The sequence below is a fragment of the Rhagoletis zephyria genome, unplaced genomic scaffold (genome assembly GCF_001687245.7).
Source record: "Rhagoletis zephyria isolate East Lansing unplaced genomic scaffold, Rhagoletis_zephyria_1.1 Rzeph_scaffold_00077, whole genome shotgun sequence".
Lineage (NCBI taxonomy): Eukaryota > Metazoa > Arthropoda > Insecta > Diptera > Tephritidae > Rhagoletis > Rhagoletis zephyria.
Genome location: NW_016157161.1, coordinates 398,662 through 416,745, shown reverse-complemented (window position 1 = coordinate 416,745; position 18,084 = coordinate 398,662). Strand labels below are relative to the sequence as shown.

The window sequence follows — 18,084 nt, the reverse complement described above, 5'->3', positions numbered from 1 at the left end:
TCGTAGCGCTTTCGATAAAAGCAGCATTTTGATACGACACAAAATAGTTTTGAACAAGGAATGAAACCGAAACCCAAACCGAAACCGTAACCGTTTAAAACCGTTTCGTTTTTCAAAACCGAAACCGAAACCGTAACCGTTATCTTGACCTGAAAAGGAACGATACCGAAACCATTTCAATCACAGGTTTCAATCGGTTTCCAGAAATTTACAAAAATAATAAATAAAAATNTTCTGTGAAAAACCGAAACCGGAACGAAACCGAAACCAAAACCGAAATAAATTTTGAAGAACGAAACCAAAACCGAAACCGAAACACTTGGCAAAACCGAAACCCAAACCGGAACGTTATTTTAAATCGGTTTCATTCCTTGGTTTTGAAAGCTAAAGCAAATCCCTTTCAATTGTGGCCATTGAGCCACAAATACCCCTTGACCTTAAAAAAATTGGTTAAAAGTAGTGTTCTTCGAAAATAACATGCAAAATCCACTGGATTCATTCCAAAACAAAAAAATTTATGTATTTTTATTTTATACTAGTATTATAGATTCTGAGACGAGCAACACGATTCCACTGTTCAAAATTCCAAAAAACATTTGAACACCTTAATTTAAAAAATGCATTATTGCATACTTCACTCAATTTTATATCCCTCGAACAATAAATGTAATTCAAGACCTTTAATTTGAGCCAAGGCCCTCTAGGCCTTCTAATAACCAAGTTATAACAATTTTAAACCAAACTTCGAAACTGCTGTACTATTTTCTACTCCGAAATTTGAAAAAAATTGCGTAAAATTTCGAATTAAATTTCGAAGTTTAACTTCAGAATCGTAATAATTTAGCTCTCAAAGGGCTTAGAGACTTCTATCATGGCTTAAATTAAAGGTCTTGAATTGCACTAAAACTGCCTTGTTATTCGAGAGATATAAAATTGTGTGAAGGATGCAAATCATAAAAAGTGCAATATATAATGCATTTTTCACTGAGGGGTTAAATTTTTTTTTTCGTTTTTTAAACAGCGGAATCGTGTTTCTCATCTCAAAATCTATAATATTAGTATAATAAAATATAAAAAACATTTTTTTTTTAATATATCCGTTGGATTTTGCATGTTTTTTTTTACGAAGAACACTATTTTTGACAAATTTTTTTAAAGTCAAGGAGTGACTGTGGCTCAATGGCAATATATTTCCTTGAAAGGCAATTACATTAGCTTTCAAAGCCATTTTGCTGCATATTAAAATATTGCTTTTGTCGAAAGCGCTACGATTAATTGGCATGAAGTGTTAAAAAAGCACACTGTGTGCCGTCGAGTTAGCTTATTATATTCTAACTTACTTTTATACCTTTCATGAGCATGAAATGGTATTATAACTTTGGTCCGGTGTTTGTAAGTACCAGAATAAGAAGAGATAGACCCATTAAAATGTATACTTAAATGATCAGAACGTCGGGCTGAATCGATTTAGCCATATCCGTCTGTCTGTCTGTTTGTATGCAATCTAGTCTCTCAGTTTTCGAGATATCCCGATGAAAATTGGTAGGTAAGTGTATTTTTATAATGTATTAATCATTTGTCGGAACCGGAAGAATCGGACCACTATAACCTATAGCTCCCATACAACTGATTGTTCAGATATGAGATTNCTTACCTGTAGTCCCCATACAACTGATTGCTCAGATATGAGAATTTTCGTTATAACTCCTCCATTTATGCGCTGGGAACATGAAATTTCGCGCTATTTCCACCCATTTTCAAAAGAATACTTACAGTGAAAATGGTGAAGATTTGGTCGCTATAACCTATAGCCTCCATACAACTGATTGTTCAGATATGAGAATTTTCGTTATAACTTCTCCATTTATGCAGCTAGAAACATTAAATTCCGCACTTTTTTCACTCATTATCAACAGAAAGTTTACAGTTAAATTAAAAAAAAATCGGGTCGCTATAAGCTATTTATTACCTCCATACAGCTGATTGTTCAGATATGGGATTTACAGTTAAAACTCCTTAATTTGGGCAGCTAAAATCGATAAATTTCGTAAGCTATTTTATAAATAATAATACAAAGGCTACTGAGAAAATCGTCAAAATCTATGCTGTATATGCTTTATCTCTTATACCACTGATTGTTCAGATACCAGTTTTTGAGATATATGTATCTCCTTTATGTAGGAAGCTAAACCGATTAAATTGCGATTTGCGATTGATATGATTGACAGTCAACGATACGTGTAATTGGTTCATTTCAATGCATTTTATTTAAATTTTATTCAATAAGAAATAGCCTATACATTATTTTGGTAACAGGTCAACATAACATTCACGCATGCCGGCAATTTACTGTCGAAAATTTCTCATGCACATACATAGAACTTGTATGGGACTAACCGAAATTGAACGGCGTGCATAAAAGGCTAACTCAAATTCCAAGATTTGTCTTGCGTTACATTTCCACTTGACGTTTATGATCAATTGACATTTTGGCACGACTATGGATTCAAATTTTGCTCAACAAACTTCAGTAAATTTGATAGAAATGATTTTGGTTTATCAAAGTGAAAAACTTGCGTGCGCAATTATATATTTAAATAGGTTTATTTTTTCAATTGCAACTCTAAAAGCACCACAAACAATTATTTTCTTAATGTGATTTACAATAAGCATCATGCCATCAGCTGTTTTTCTTAGCAAATAGCAAATAGTTGCTAGTAAAAATTTATCCAGTAAAAATCCAGTAAAACTTGCAAGTTCAGCTGTCATTTCTGCTCTCTCAATTTCCCCTCGTTTGCTAGTTTCTTGCAAGTTTTTGCGTACGAAAACGACATCCAGTAAAAAACCAGTCAAATTAGTACTGGATTTACTGGATAGTGCGTACGCGAACAGGGCTATAGTTAGATAAGAATAATTCAAGAGTGAAGCATGGTAGGACAGTTGTCAGAGGTGAGTTTACAGAGCTGATAAGCTTTATTTGCTTGTTGAGGTGGTCGCAGGGGAGGAGGGGAAGAGCGGACTTGCCCATTACCTATATACCCTTGTGGTCAGCTGATTAAATTTAGTGACATTTTGAGCAGTTTTGGTTGTTTCTTTTGTTAATTTAATGCTTATAGTTTTTTTGTTTATAAAAGTGTAGCACATTACAGAATCAGAACCACATAAATCCATATTTCTAACTTCGTACAAAAATGTTAAAAATTCAACAAACACACACCCAAAAGCCAACAACCAACAATCAACAAACCACCAAAAATGTTAAACTTTTTGTTCAGGATTTTTAGAAAAATTCTAGGTACGCAGTTTTATAGCTCATTAAATTTAAGTAGGTAAAAGTAAAAATTTCAAGCGCCCTCTACTCTTTTGGGCGAAAACATTAAATCTCATCCGATTTCGATGAAATTTAGTTTGTAGTCTTTATTTTATTAGAAAAACCTAAATATAAAATATGGGGAAGATTGGATCACTATAACGTCCAAAACACACAAAAAATATGTGATGGAATTTTGGGTAATTTTTGTTTCCTGCTTTCCACTCTCAGAAAACAAAAGTTATACTATAAAATGACTTAGGTGTAAATACTCGCTTTTTCCCAATATCTGGTGAGATTTTTTCATTGTTCAAAAATTCTTTTCGCGAAATTATGCAAAAAGAAGCTGAAAATCAAAAATTAAGAAAACTAAAAATTACATATACTTGCAAAGTCGCGCGTAAAGATCAAATTATATATTCGAAAACTTCATAAAATTCTCTAAAATATTCGTCTAATCTCAAGACCTGGCGGACCGGTACTCACACTTTCTTTACTAATAATCTTTAGCATCTACATTTCAAAGTAAACTGTTTGGTAAGAAAATAGCAAAGTACCACATAAATTATAAATATATTCACCTGAATATTCCACGACATTTAAACAATTGATTACAGTTGAAAAAGAAACACTTTCTTTAATGGGTTAATCGCCAAAGGCAACTAAACTGATTAGTCGGTATCGCGCCCATTACCGCATTTTTTTGGAAATGTATCGTTCGTGAAGAAGGGGGGGTTAATCATGCAAAGTTTGGTATTTATGACTTTTACTTTTCCCTCTCTAAGTCCAACCGGTTTTTTTTTTTATCAACTGTCACCATGACTTTTTTCTACCTGCCTCCATATAGTCGAAACACTGTGCGGCGCTAGGTATTTTCTTTTATATAAAAGGCACTTATCCTAAGATAAAACGTGAGCGACTTGAACCTCTACCGGGCTTCGTATATTTTTTAATAACTAATCTTTAATATACCCTACACTAAAAGCTCCTTTTCACATAAAAATTCGTACGTGTACCACCTGTGACAAATGTTGTCCTACCCGTGATAGAGGAATTTCGTATTTTTTTTTTATAATAAAGCAATCATTTGTTTGTAGTTTTTGCTTTGTTTGGATTGGTGGTTCTTTGTTTTATTATAGGACATCAAGTTCACACAGAAAAGTGAAATAAATTCGCAGACTTTCCGTAAAATATATCTGCGCCCAAAAGTAGGTTCTTTTTTTTTTGTCCCACCCGTAACAGAAGAAATAACTCAGATTTTTTCCATATAAAAGTAAGCTGGAATTTTTTTCGTATTTAGTAATAACTCATATAATAGGGAATTAGGTGTAGCTTTATCAAAATGTAGAATTGTTGAGTATTTTATACTTAAATTTAAACAAGAAAAAACATTTTTTCACCTTTGACGGTGGAAAAAAGTGCGGTATTAAAGTAAAAAAAATGCGAAAAACTGTATTTCTTCTAATGGTTCGTACACTAAACGCCTGACTTTCACTTATGTTTACATGTGGTATTAGTGACAGCAGCAAAAAGAGCTTCCCATAGTCATAGTCGTTAGCTCCTTCTGGTTCAAACACAGTTTTAAGTTATGTAAAATAACAAAAACAAAAATATTGCTACGTTTGAGACGCGCAAAGTTTTGATAATATTCTACTGTTGCTTTGTCGAAGCGATAACGGGAATAAAACTCCTTGCCCTCCATTTCAAAAGATTGCAGCGTTTCCTATTTGTTTTCGTTTTTCTTGTCGTATTATATCATCCAAAATCGCAAAATCTCGTAATATGCTCTTCCTATGAATCATAGTTTTTCACTTGCATTAATTTTTGTCAATTCTAGTGTCAAATATTTTGAATTCCCTATAACGTAAGAAGCAAAACATCAACTTAGAAACTTATTAAAACATTTTAAAATCACGTTCACCTAATTTTTAAATTAAAACTAGGTTTTTATGTTAAAATGGATTTTAAGCTGCCTATGACTGAGGTAAATTTGGGTTTATTACACAGTACTACAGCCGACACCAGTCCATACTTTGTTAACATTATCTGAGAGTATACCTAGTCAGTAATAAAACGCTCGATGGATTTGCAAAAGTTATCTCGTATCTTAATTTTAAGGCGTGCTAAAGTTTTCATATCCCGGCCTAAGTAATTTTCATAAAGGCGGAAAAAATGGTTAAAATAAATATCTGAGCGAAATTAAAGGTTAACACGTATATACGTATGTAGTAAAATTGCGTGGGAAATATTTTCGTAGAGCATTCTAACCCATTAGTTCCCGCCCGAAAGAGTTGTTGTGACCAGTGTTGCCACATCTTCGGCATGAGAAAACGTCCCTCTTTATCTGAAAAGATCATTTCCTACCCAAAAACGTCTTTTTCAAATGTATGCACAAAGAATTGTTCTTATTAAACTTTTATTGTATGCAAAGGTACATATGTACGTAAGGTATAGATATTAAAACGTCATTTGCTCTGTCACATTTAAAATTCATTCTAAACTGGTTTGAGATCGTTAATATAAAAATCATTTTATTCATGCACTTGTGATCAGCTGATTAAGTCATCGATTTTGGCTATTTCTTTTTTGTTTATTTAATGTTTATTATTTTTCCATAAAAGCCTAGCTCATTATATAACAAACAAAATATAAATCCACATTTCAAACTATGTGCAAAAATTATAAGAAATCTGATTCAACTTTTTATTCAGATTCAATAATGTGGAAGTTTTAAGATGCCAAAGAATCGCGTTGATTTTTAATGTTTTTTTTTCTTGTAAACATTTGGTTAAGTGGTATGTTGTCGAAAATGCTAAATTACGTTCTGTTAAGAAGGAACTTAGCAATATTTCAGCCTTTTTACGTTCATTAAATTTTCAATAAGGGGCCCCATGCGACTAATTGTGTCATTTTCTTTATGCGCTGAAATAAGAGTTAAGTCACCTGTGTCCAAAGAAGCAGCTGCTACAAAAAACAAAGCTTGTAAAGATTTATTAAGAAAATAATTCAAAATCAGTTCTACTTACAAGATTTAGTAACAGAGAAATATTACTGGGAAGTTAAAAAACGTAATTTTTTACACAAAAAACGTCCAAACGTCAACAGGATACAAATAACGTCCAAATCACGTTAAAAACGTCAACCTGGCAACGCTGGTTGTGACCCCTACCTAAGAAACCCCTCAAAACCTAAATTTGGAATTTAGTTTGAGGAGTGATGTGTTTTAAAAAATTATTCTTCGGCAAATTTTACTAAGGCGTTTTGAGGCAAAAACTTCATATGACCAACGTAATATTCAGTAAAAAATTATATACAAAAGGATATGCCAGGAAGGAATAACAGCCAAACTTTAAATGAACCTGGGCTTTTTTCTACAAACAATTCTTAATTGAGTTTGGCTGCTATTCCTTCTTCGCTTCTTCCATTTCCAATTAACCTTGTTAGTTTTTAGATATGTTCAATTTTAGTTTATTTGTGCACAACCACTTTGCCACTTTTCCAGATTTTGCTAGCAAAAATTCTTCTGACTAAATCGTGTAACTTCTGACAGAAGAGAGTCACAGTTGCTCTCCCATTTCTGCTTTCATTTTCAAGTTAAGGAACGCTTTTCGGACTAAATCTGACTACTTATGTCTATATCTGACTATTTCTGGCAGATAACGAACACAATTAATGTTACTCCCACGCTATGTATACACGCGTTTGATCAAACTAAATAGCAAAACAATAACAATTGTCTACGTGAATGTGATTAGCGTAGTACTTTTCATTCCAATAATATATTTGTTTCTACAATTTCTTTCATCTTAATACGATGAATGAGAAAGAAACCATAAGTGATATTACCAGGGATGCGGCAATTGCCGACAGCTTTTTCACATTTCTTAATTTTGAGCAATAAAAAAGATAATGAAAGGTCGTTTTTTTTGCTTTGCCGCTCGTTTTTGTCTCAATAAAACATAAAAAGTGCTTATTTCGTACAACGTTTTAAAAAAGATTTTCTGAAGTTGCGGCGGTTGTGGGTTTTAGCGGGAGTGTCCCGTCCCGCCCGTAAAATTTTTAAAGACCTTCTCGATACCGCCCATCCCATATGTATGTGCATATGTATATACATATGTATGTATATGCATACAAAATATTCACTCTCCCATTCCTAAATCATAAAAGATCCTGCGACTGGGAATATATTCCCTTGCGCACAAGTTGCCCAATTGATTTAAAACTCAATGTGTTCTCGTCTTCTTAAGCGGTCTCGTCTTCTAAGTGCTCCAGTATTCATGTCATGCATACAAAACCTAAAATATCACCCACATACTTTATACTCTTATTGATTCGCTTTTTCTTTTCACTCATATTTTGAAATGCTCCATTAAATTCTCAACCACGTTTCCCTATTTCTATTTACATTCAGGTTAACGGCGGCGATGGCAGCGTCAAGAGTATCGTAAATAAACAATATAACACGCCGGTCGGCATTTACAGCGATGAATCTATTGCAGAAACCCTTTCAGCTCAGGCTGAAGTCCTGGCCGGCGGCGTTCTTGGGTGAGTACAAACAGTCCTTACAGCTGAAATACACACATGCGTACGCAAATCTGTTAGATCCGAAAATAGCGCGAAGGTACTATTGTTAAAGTAATTTTAAAATCAATAACCCTACTGTATAGCAAAGCAAGCAGTGAAACGAATGAAAAATTTCGAGTCAGTAGAAGGGAAATAAAATTAAAGTTGAGGGAAAGTATGAGGAATGATGTTGAAGTCATTTTTGGATTCTTCAAATTGTTTTAGCGGATTCCTGCGGTGATTTATTATTATTACTTCAACAATATTTTTAGAAAACGGTGGTAGCAACTAAAAGTCACTCAAGCTTGTTTACAACAACAAGGACAGTAAATTTTAAATGGAAAGCGCGTAAACTTCTGCTTTTACCTTTAAAGTATACATACCTTAGTAAACGAATTATATATGCATCACGCTTTTCCTCAATTTCTGTCTATTAAATAAGTGTAAAGTTTTTTGTGGTGTGCAATTATAATAGCACATGGTTTATAGGTATTTTCCATATATGTATGTATGTATTTCGTCGTTATTCTTGTATAATTTTAGCTACCGTTACAACAATCTGTGTTAGGTGAGGGAAAGCGGGAGACCAGGTTTAGAGTTGTGATCAAGTTAGAAGAGTAGAGGAGATTGGGATAACCTTTGCTGCGAGTGTTTATATATCGAGCTCAATTAGCCCATATGGTTTATAGATGCACATGAAGTCAACCACTCATATCACAGTATATAGTAGGAGTACTTTTGGGCAACACTTACTGTGGGGAATTTCGCCACATGATTAGAAAAAGTTCTGTTCAAAATGTAGGTTAAGTATAATATTTATGCTTAATTAAGAATAATATCAATAGTTAAGTACATAATTAACGCTTGTGTTTCTATAAACTGGCAAACTCAAATCGTAATTATAGCACTGAATGGAGTTTTCTTAAATGTAAGTTTAAAATTGAAAAAATATCCATTGTAAGATTATAGTTTTTTTGAAAAACGTAGAGTTTCTGCTCTGTTCGGTCACTATTACACAGTCATGACTTGTTCTACTCTGCCATAGTACGGTTGTTTCTCATTTTCATACCACAGAAATTTTGTATACAACTCTGAATCAACAAAATTCATGCTCCTTCTCGTTATCAACCCTGATCAGATTTTACCCCCGAGGAGTAGGGTAAAGGGTGAGCATGCGTCAATGGGGCACATTCGCCACCCATCGTTTTCTTCAAAGTTACTATTGCTATCGATCTTTGAAAATCGATAACTCGTGCTTCAGTCGGCCACATCTCTTCTTATTTACTCTGACAGTTCATCTTTGCAAGTGGTTGTAGATAGTCGCTTTTATCCACTTTTTTGCGTTGCTGGGAAAAGTTTTGTGGCTAAATATATTTCGTAATAATTTTGTGATTTGTCGTGTTATGAAATAGTTTTTTATTTGTGGAATACCGCTGATGTTGCTTTAAATGAAATCGATAGCTTGTTGCATTGTTTACGGCTCTTAAAAAAAAAGCGAGTTTCATAAAAGAGGTTAGACGTGGGACAGATCCACCAGACTCCAAGTGGGGTTGTTTCGCCGGCAAATGTGCCCCATGGGGTAGATGCGCCGCTGATGTATGTGCCCTATGATGATGATGTCCCCCTGGTGTTGCTGATGTTCTAGTAAAAGCTGCAGAAAACTTAACCCAGGATGCTTCTTTCAAACATCGTGTTTCAACCCGCCCTTACGAACACACTCCAAGCATTCTTACCCTAATATTTAAAAACCGCAAATTGCGAAGAGAGTGGCAGAGACTTCGTTATCCTCGTGTTATACAGGAACTAAATCCATGTAAGAAAGAATTAAGTTGCTTGTTTCAAGCAGAAAAAAGACACACGCCCTCGGTTCTTCAAAACTTGTCTGCTTCATGCCAGACAAATTTTTCTCTCTGGCGTACCATGAAGTATGAAAAGAAACCGGTGCTTCGAGAATCGCCTATCCGAACTCCTAATGGAAACTGGGCAAAGAGCGATGAAGATAAAGTAACAGATTTTGCTCAACATCTTTCAGACGTTTATAAACCCAATGAAAGCCCCACTCCTTCAAACATCTTAATTACTAATAGTAACTCAACCACTATTTCCCGTCGATTCAAGCTCAACGATTTAAGAAATACCAAAGCCAATGATATTCATACTAATAAAGCTCCTGGTTATGATAAGATCACAGGTGAAATGGTAAAAGAACTGCCTAAAATTTATATACGATACAGGCTAAAGATATACTACCCTATCCACCTTTAGTTCATACAAACGGGAAATATTTCCCGAACAACTGGAAACTATCTGAAATAATTATGTACATAAGCCAGGTAAAGATCGGACCATAGTAGGTTCATACAGGTCAACCAGTTTACTCTCTGTATTATCAAAAAATTTTGGAAAAACTACTCGCGAAAAAATTGAAACCCATGATAGTGCAAAACAATACCATACCTAAGCATTAGTTTGGGGTTCGGGAAAAGCCATAGGTACCATAGAGGAAGTACACCGAATAGTCTTATAAACTAGGGAATCCTTTTGCAGAAAAACATTACTTTATTATTATTATTATGCTCCTTATAAGAGAAAGTGTTGACTTAAGAAATTTGAATTCAATACAATATTAAAGTTTCTTATGTTCCGTTTTTTTGTCTTGACGTTTCCATCCCATCTCGATGGCGCAACTACCCCATGGGTGGGGCAGTTACACCATTTTGGGTCGTTTCAAAAATCATTAAACAACTTATAGACATTCCAAAAAGTACATATCTATTTTGTCTCATAGCCAATATACATATATACATATGAGTAGTCCACTTGCAAACAGCGTTATGTGATTTTATAATAGAAAGCCATAAATTTGAAAAAACGACTACGACAACAAGTAACATTTAAATAGAATCTTTTTTTTTTATTACCTGAAAATTTGGATAAAAAGCCTTATAAAATTGTAACATAACATAACATGACATAAGATAACATTAACAGTCTATACGACCTAAAGCAGTTGTCTACGATCATCAGAAGATGTATAGTTTTGAAAGTTTATAAATAAGTGTGATAGCGACTTTTGGAAGAAGAGGCAACATTTGATGCTATTTTTTATCAGAATATAAAAAGATTTTGCACTGTGTTGTTAATGGACATGAAACTACTATAAATACTGGTACGTAATCCTGCAAAAACTAAAAATCTAAAAAATTTACATAGCGCACTTTGCAAGTGGACTACTCATATGTATGTACATTAGACTGCATCACCAATAAAAGTTGCGTTTTCTCCGCCGGGATTACAAAAGTTATTATATTTTAAGACGTTCACCACAATATTTGGGAAAAATATTAAGATTTAAGTGAGCTGGACCGATTTGAAAACACCTCCAAAAATGGAGTTTTTTATGAATAAAAATAGTTTCGTAAAGAACTTTTTGAAAACACTCCCCTTAGATGACAAAACAGATTAAGCTTAAAAAATCTACATACAAATATTTAAAAATATTTTCAACGGAATCGTAAGAATGAGATTTTTGATGCTGTTTTTTTTTCCTTTTTTCAAAGATTGATTTACGAAAAACTTGAATAACTGGGCAAAACTATTCTGATTTAGACATATGGGATCTCAGTAGATAGGTATTTTAACACTGTTTCTATTTCTGTAAAAAAAAAAATCATTCGTGACCCAATTTTCTTTTTTTCAAATACCAACACATCTTAATTCAACTTTGAATGACGTTCATTCATCCTACCTTTCTCTTTCGTCCTTTGAATGAGTTTATTAGCAAAGAAATAAAAACGGGTGAGAATATACCTTTCCACCGACACCTCTTAAGTCTAAATCAGAATAATTTAGGCTCAGTTATTCAAGTTTTTCTTATACCAATCTTTGAAAAAAGTTAAAAAACAGCATCAAAAATCTCATTACGATTCCGTTCAATTTTTTTTTTAATTTTTAAAAAATATTTTTATGCAAATTTTTTAAGCTTAAATCGTTTTATCATTTGAGGGGATTTAAAAAAAAAAAGATTTTAAGAAACTATTTTTATTCATAAAAACCTCTATTTTGAAATTGGTCCAGATTTAAGTGATCTTAATATTTTTTCGAAATATTTTGGTAGACGTCTTAAAGTATAATAGATTTTATAATACCAATGGAAAAATAGTACCGTTTTTTTTTTGTATGGGGAGTGATGCAGTCTAATGTACATGCATCTGCTTTTGCTTAAGGTTATATTTTTGGTCTTTTTTCTATTTAGATCCCTACCACTACCGATAACAAAATCTATAAATATCGGTAACACAATCGATAAATATCGATAATAAAATCGATAAATATCGATAACAAAATCGATAAATATCGATGACACAGTCGATAAAAATATCGATAAGAAATCGATAACAAAATCGATAAGTATCTATAGCAAAATCGATAAATACCGACAACTAAATCGATAACAAAATCGATAAATATCGAAAACAAAATCAATAACAAAATTGATAAATATCGATAACAAAATCGATAAAAAATAGCTAAAAATATCGATTAAAAAATCGATAACAAATTGATAAAAATATCGATAAAAAGATCGATAAAAATATCAATTATTATATCGATAGGTTCCGAAAATCATCAAATAGCAAATTGTTAAGAATATCGATACAAATTTTGATAGAAAAATCGATAACAAAACCTATAAAAATATCGATTATTATATCGATAAGTCTCGAGAATCCCGAAAATCTCTAAATAAATAGTTCCTATATTGAGTCTCTGTGTCTCTCTCTATATCCTTTCCTCTTTAATTACCTTTATTTTATTCTTTCTTCCCCTATCTTCATCTTTACTTTTATCGGTATTCTCATCCTCCTCTTTGTTTTTACTTTTATGTTTATCATTTTCTTCATCTACATATTCCCCTTCACATTTGCTCTTATATATATAAGTAAGGTCTTTAATTTTACCTTGGTCTTCATTTTTGCCTTTATCTTTACGCATCTTTGTTTTTGTTTTTATTTTTACCTTTGCCTTTATCCTTTACTTTATCTATGTACGTAGTCACCTTTACTTTCATTCTTGTATTGGTCTTTTTCTAAGTGTTATTCTTTAACCTTTTATTAGCAAATTTTTGTTAAATTAATACCATATGCATACACACAAGAAGCACTTGTTTCATGCCCAACCGTTTCTGTTGCATTATTTCCGTTTCGCCATTTTCGTGTGCAATTTCCGTTGAATTTGCCAATTTACTCCCAACGAAGTTTCACTTCAATAAATGACCGTATGAAGATGAATATAAGATTTTAAATGATGTATATTTTGAGGTGACCAAACATTAAACAAACGAATTGATGGCAGGGATAAAATTGATGGTACAATTGTACTTTTTTGGTACATTTTGGACCCCAAAAGTACATTGATACTACATAGACATTTTTGGTACAATTTTTCAAAATACAGCACTGCATTACAATTATTTCGAAATAACACACTCTGCATACTTGGAAGTTTGAATTATTGTGGATAAAATAGTTACCGTTTTCTATCTCATGCAAGTAAATACGTGGAATTTATTAAAAACGAATGTCTTGCTAAAATCAACACACAGTTGCTGGTCATAAACTTTTTCAGTAAGTACTTGCGACTAGAGCGTAAAAGAAACATAGAGTAAAATTTAGAGGAAAAGAAAATTATCAGAAACAGCTATTGAACGCAAAACTAGTATTAAGGTGGAACTTACGCCATTTTGACTTTCTGATGGTTAACTTTTGGCGCGTTGGAAATTATCATAAAAACAAAAACAAAAGATTTTAATTATTTTACTTTATTTCACTAATTTATTTAGCATTCTTTCATGTAATCTTCCTCTTAAACACTTTGTTTACGTTTGAAATGGACACAAGTTTTTTTAACACCTGTCAATTGCTGCTAGTAAAATTTATACTTGCAACAATTTGCAGCCTCTATTGGGTTGTTACGCTCTCGAATTCGCCCTCTTGCAAATTTTTGGGGTTGTTGAACGAAATTCTGAGCATACGCTATTAAAGAGACAAAATAACGAGAGGGCAAAATTTGCAAAAGCTTGCAATGTTCGAAGCAGCTGTTCCATTTCACGGTTGCAATAGGTAGTCCATTTGGTAATTTATTATCCACTAGGTGCATTGCCCCCAATTTGGATTTTACTATTGAATACGTTTTTATAGGAAAAATGTTTTTTTACATATAAATAAATTATCTCGAAATTGAGTTATTTTTCTCAAAATTATTTGCGGTCCCACATCATGACGCATTCAAAAATAAGAGAATCTCACCAAACCTTGTTCAAAAAAAAAATAAGTAGATGTGGTTACAAATGTGCCTTTAAAATCATCCTATTTTCTTTTCAACTAACAACTGAAAAATTCGGTCAAAACATTTCAACATTTTATCTATTTCGGTATATTTTAGGGAAAAATATGGTACCATCGCAAAATTGTATACGGCAAACAGTTGACACACACTAAAATAAGAAAACTGGAGATGAATAGTAAATTAACTAAAAATAAACTGAACACAACCAGTGCATTTCACTGTATACTAGCAATAACTATAACATCTGCAATAAATAATTCAAATGGCCCTATTTTCTTTTGTTTCAGATAATTATGAATACGCGAACACTGCTATTAACTTGTTTTTTTTTCTATAAAAGTAATTTTTTTTGCAAATAATTTTTGCGAAAATTCGATTCCATTAAATGCAACTGTTTTTTTGTTCGAAAATTTTTCGATTAACTTGATGTTTGTCTTCATTTGTCAATTGTATTGAAAACTAAGGATTTTGATGTCTTTTTTAAACCATTCATATATACATAAATATCTCTTCCATCTTCGTTACGCCACGTTTTATATCATGTTTTGCTTATGTGTTTTAAATTTCAGCAAATAATTTTTATACAGAGAATTTTATCTAATTTAAATCATATAACTATGTATGTATGGTCTGTTAATTGCTGGTACTTTTTCTGATAATTTAGTACATTTTTGTTTGCCATTTGGTACAAAATTATAAACCTCATTTATTATCCCTGATTGATGGGCGTACTTTCGGCAGAGATTTAAAAAAAGTGGCGAATGCTCCCCCTTCTACCCTACTCAAAAAAGGTTTATTACTGTATATACTGTGCTTTATATGCCTGATATGCGAGATAGAGAGAGGGATATGCGGTAGGCCGATGAAGCGGTAGCGCATGATATGACCCTTTTATCATTTATTAATTGGGGGACTCCATTGGAGGAGTTATGCTCTAGCTGCGGTAGGCTGCTGTTCAATGAGCTGGGATTTATTCAGGGTTGCATTCATGCAGAGCGCCTGTGTGGCTTGCAAGCCGTAATTACTACCATCTCAAAAATTATTCCGGGAGTGGAGTGGGAGCGTTGCTTAAAGCACCGTGTGATCAGGGCTGCCAACTATACATAGCTATGAAGTGCCACATTGAGGATAAAAAAGTGCCAAAACGTGCCAAATTGAAAAAGTAAGAAAGTCTAAGTTCGGGCGGAGCCGAACATTAAATACCCGGCGCAATTTTTAAATATATGTTTTCCACCTTTCCGAAAGCTACCGCTACACGATAAGCCGGGGTGTATAAATTTTAAGTAAATTAGCGTCCTTAAATTCCGAAGTATTGCAGTTTCAAGCATTTCTGAAATATACCGTTATATGAAAAGCGGTCGTANCTTGAGTGCATTAGCTTTAGTAGTTACTAAAATATCGCACTTTTCGTATTTCTGAAAATTACCGTTATATGGGAGGTAGGCGTGGTTATTGTCCCATTTCGCCCATTTTCAATACCATCCGTCCTATGCCCAAAAGAAGTCCACGTACCAAGTTTCGTTAAGATATCTCAATTTTTACTTGAGTTATCGTGTGCACAGGCGGGCGGACGGACGGACAGACAGTCACCGCTTAATCGATTTCTCTTTTCATCATTTATGTATACATTTGTCTATATATATCTCGATTCGTTTTGCCTGTTACAAACAACCGTTATGTGAACAAAGTTATAATACCCTTGTGCACAAGTGCGCTCGGGTATAAAAATAAAAGTGCCAAAAAAGGTGTCATTCTTTTTAATTCTTCCCATTAGCATTAAAATTAGAAACATATTCCTAAAACAAAAATCCAATGCCAAAGTAAGATAAACCAGTTGTATACACTATAGAAACTAGAAAATTTTAGTTGAGACAAAGAAGTACACGAAAATGATTTCACAAAAATGTATTGAAATGTTGCTATTTTTCAAAAGTGCCATTTTGGCACTTTGTGCCAAATTGAACAATTAAACGCCATTTGAAGTAAAATAGAGCCAAAAATGGCACGGTTTAAGCTAAGTTGTCAGCCCTACGTGTGATAGTCAAAGTGGTTAGCGTTGACCGTGGCTGGAAATGCCAGCGAGTTATCACTTCACTAAGATCAGCGACAAGAGGTATGAGAATTACACAAAAAATGCATATCCACTTAAGAAAGAGCGAATCGCTTTTAAACACAAGTGCGTGTGTTTTTTCGCTGCACTTGGTTTAGTGCGGGAGTGCAATAGATGTGTGTCTGAAAGTTCGCTGCTCTTTCCCTGCAAAAATCGCGACTACTCCATGCATGCATGTAAAAAGTACTCGCTAAGGGCCAAGGAGTACTCCAAAATTAACCACAATTCATATAAAAAATGCGGTCCAATTTACATTGCGTTGTCCTAGGGCAGGACCACCCAGCAAACAATTAGGTTTGATATACATTTGAGAATGATTTGAAATCAAAGCCTTTATCAAATGTCAAATGAAAATGATTTGCTATTGATTTGAAAATTACAGCTTTCTCAATAAAACGGGGAGTTTGATCTCCATTTGAGAATATGGTTAACTCTCAAATCAATTTCAAAGGTTATTTATCAAATGTACTTCAAATTTGGAAATAAAGTTTATAATAGGAAATGTATATTTCATATTTATTTTATCTTCGCAATGTACATATGTATCTAATTACATTAAACAAGCAATTCTTGTATACATGTATATAAATCGTCGTTTAAAGTACAAAACCGCGTATCGTCATTCTGCAAAATCGCGTAACTGACATTGGCTGCCAAAAATTGGATTTGCTCACACAAGCTCTTGGCTCAATCCTTATCCATTCGTCCTGAAATATACTAGCCAGAAATGCGATTTCTTTATAAAAAAAGAGAACCATTTTGAAATATGAGTGTTTTTACTCTCTAAAAAATAATTTATGCAACCTCACATACGCGGTTTTGCATTTTCTTGATACGCGGTTTTGCATTTTGTTGATACGCGGTTTTGTACTTTAAACGACGATATATATATCCATAGGGTTCTCGGAAACAGCTCTAACGATTTTGATGAAATTTTGTACACCGATACTGTTTTGGATTGTAAGGTTATCTGAATAGGCATTATCTCCGAGAAGACTCTTATAAGGTTGCCACCTATTCGAAATTAGTTACAAATTAATTAAAACATCATAATATGGATGTCAAATGGAAGGTATTTGAAAGATCCCTAATTAAAAAATATTTTTAGTAAGGTTGCCACCTATTTTGAATCGCATATTTATTTAATTTTTTGTTTAGAGAAAAAGGTAAAATATTACTATTCATGGGTACAAAGAGAAGGTTCTTAAACAAAGCTTTCCCTATACACAAAATGTTATGTCTTAGGATAATAGTGTAAGGTTGCCACTTATTTTCGATTCTACATAATTTATCTAAAACATCGCAATATGGATATCAAATGAAAGGTTTGTTGAGAACTTTGGTCAGGAAATATTTTCCATCAGGGTTGCCACGCTTCCTTGTAATACAAATTTTTATTTTGTTAATCTCAATCAACATTTTTTTTATGTATACATATTACATATACGCTCATACCATTAATTCCAGCGAATTTCGGAATAGGGTTGAAACCTAAATTTTACAGTAAAGCTGGGATCCCACGATTGCCGCAATACACCAATTATTGCCTCATTTTATGCCCCAATCGTGTGATTTCACAATACATTGACTCATGCGGCAATAGAGGCCGATATTGTGCTTGCTGTGCCCAGTCAAATACGGCCCGTGTGCGGCAATCGTGTGATAGCTCGATTGGCAATCATGGGGCAATGAAAATTTCAAAATTGCGGCAATATTTATTGTATTCTTGTGCGGCAATTGAAGTGAACAATAC

At 33.3% G+C, this 18,084-nt stretch overlaps 1 protein-coding gene across 19 annotated transcripts in view; it reads left to right on the top strand.

Annotated features, from left to right (window-relative positions):
• The window catches only part of Zasp52 (Z band alternatively spliced PDZ-motif protein 52), a 442,143-nt gene that overhangs the window by 139,754 nt on the left and 284,305 nt on the right, over nucleotides 1–18,084 (top strand). For all 19 annotated transcript variants that reach the window (XM_017628721.1, XM_017628613.1, XM_017628603.1 and 16 more), the window contains one exon: nucleotides 7,722–7,855. In XM_017628721.1, the coding sequence (XP_017484210.1) occupies nucleotides 7,722–7,855 (134 nt within the window). The remainder of the gene's footprint in view (nucleotides 1–7,721; nucleotides 7,856–18,084) is intronic.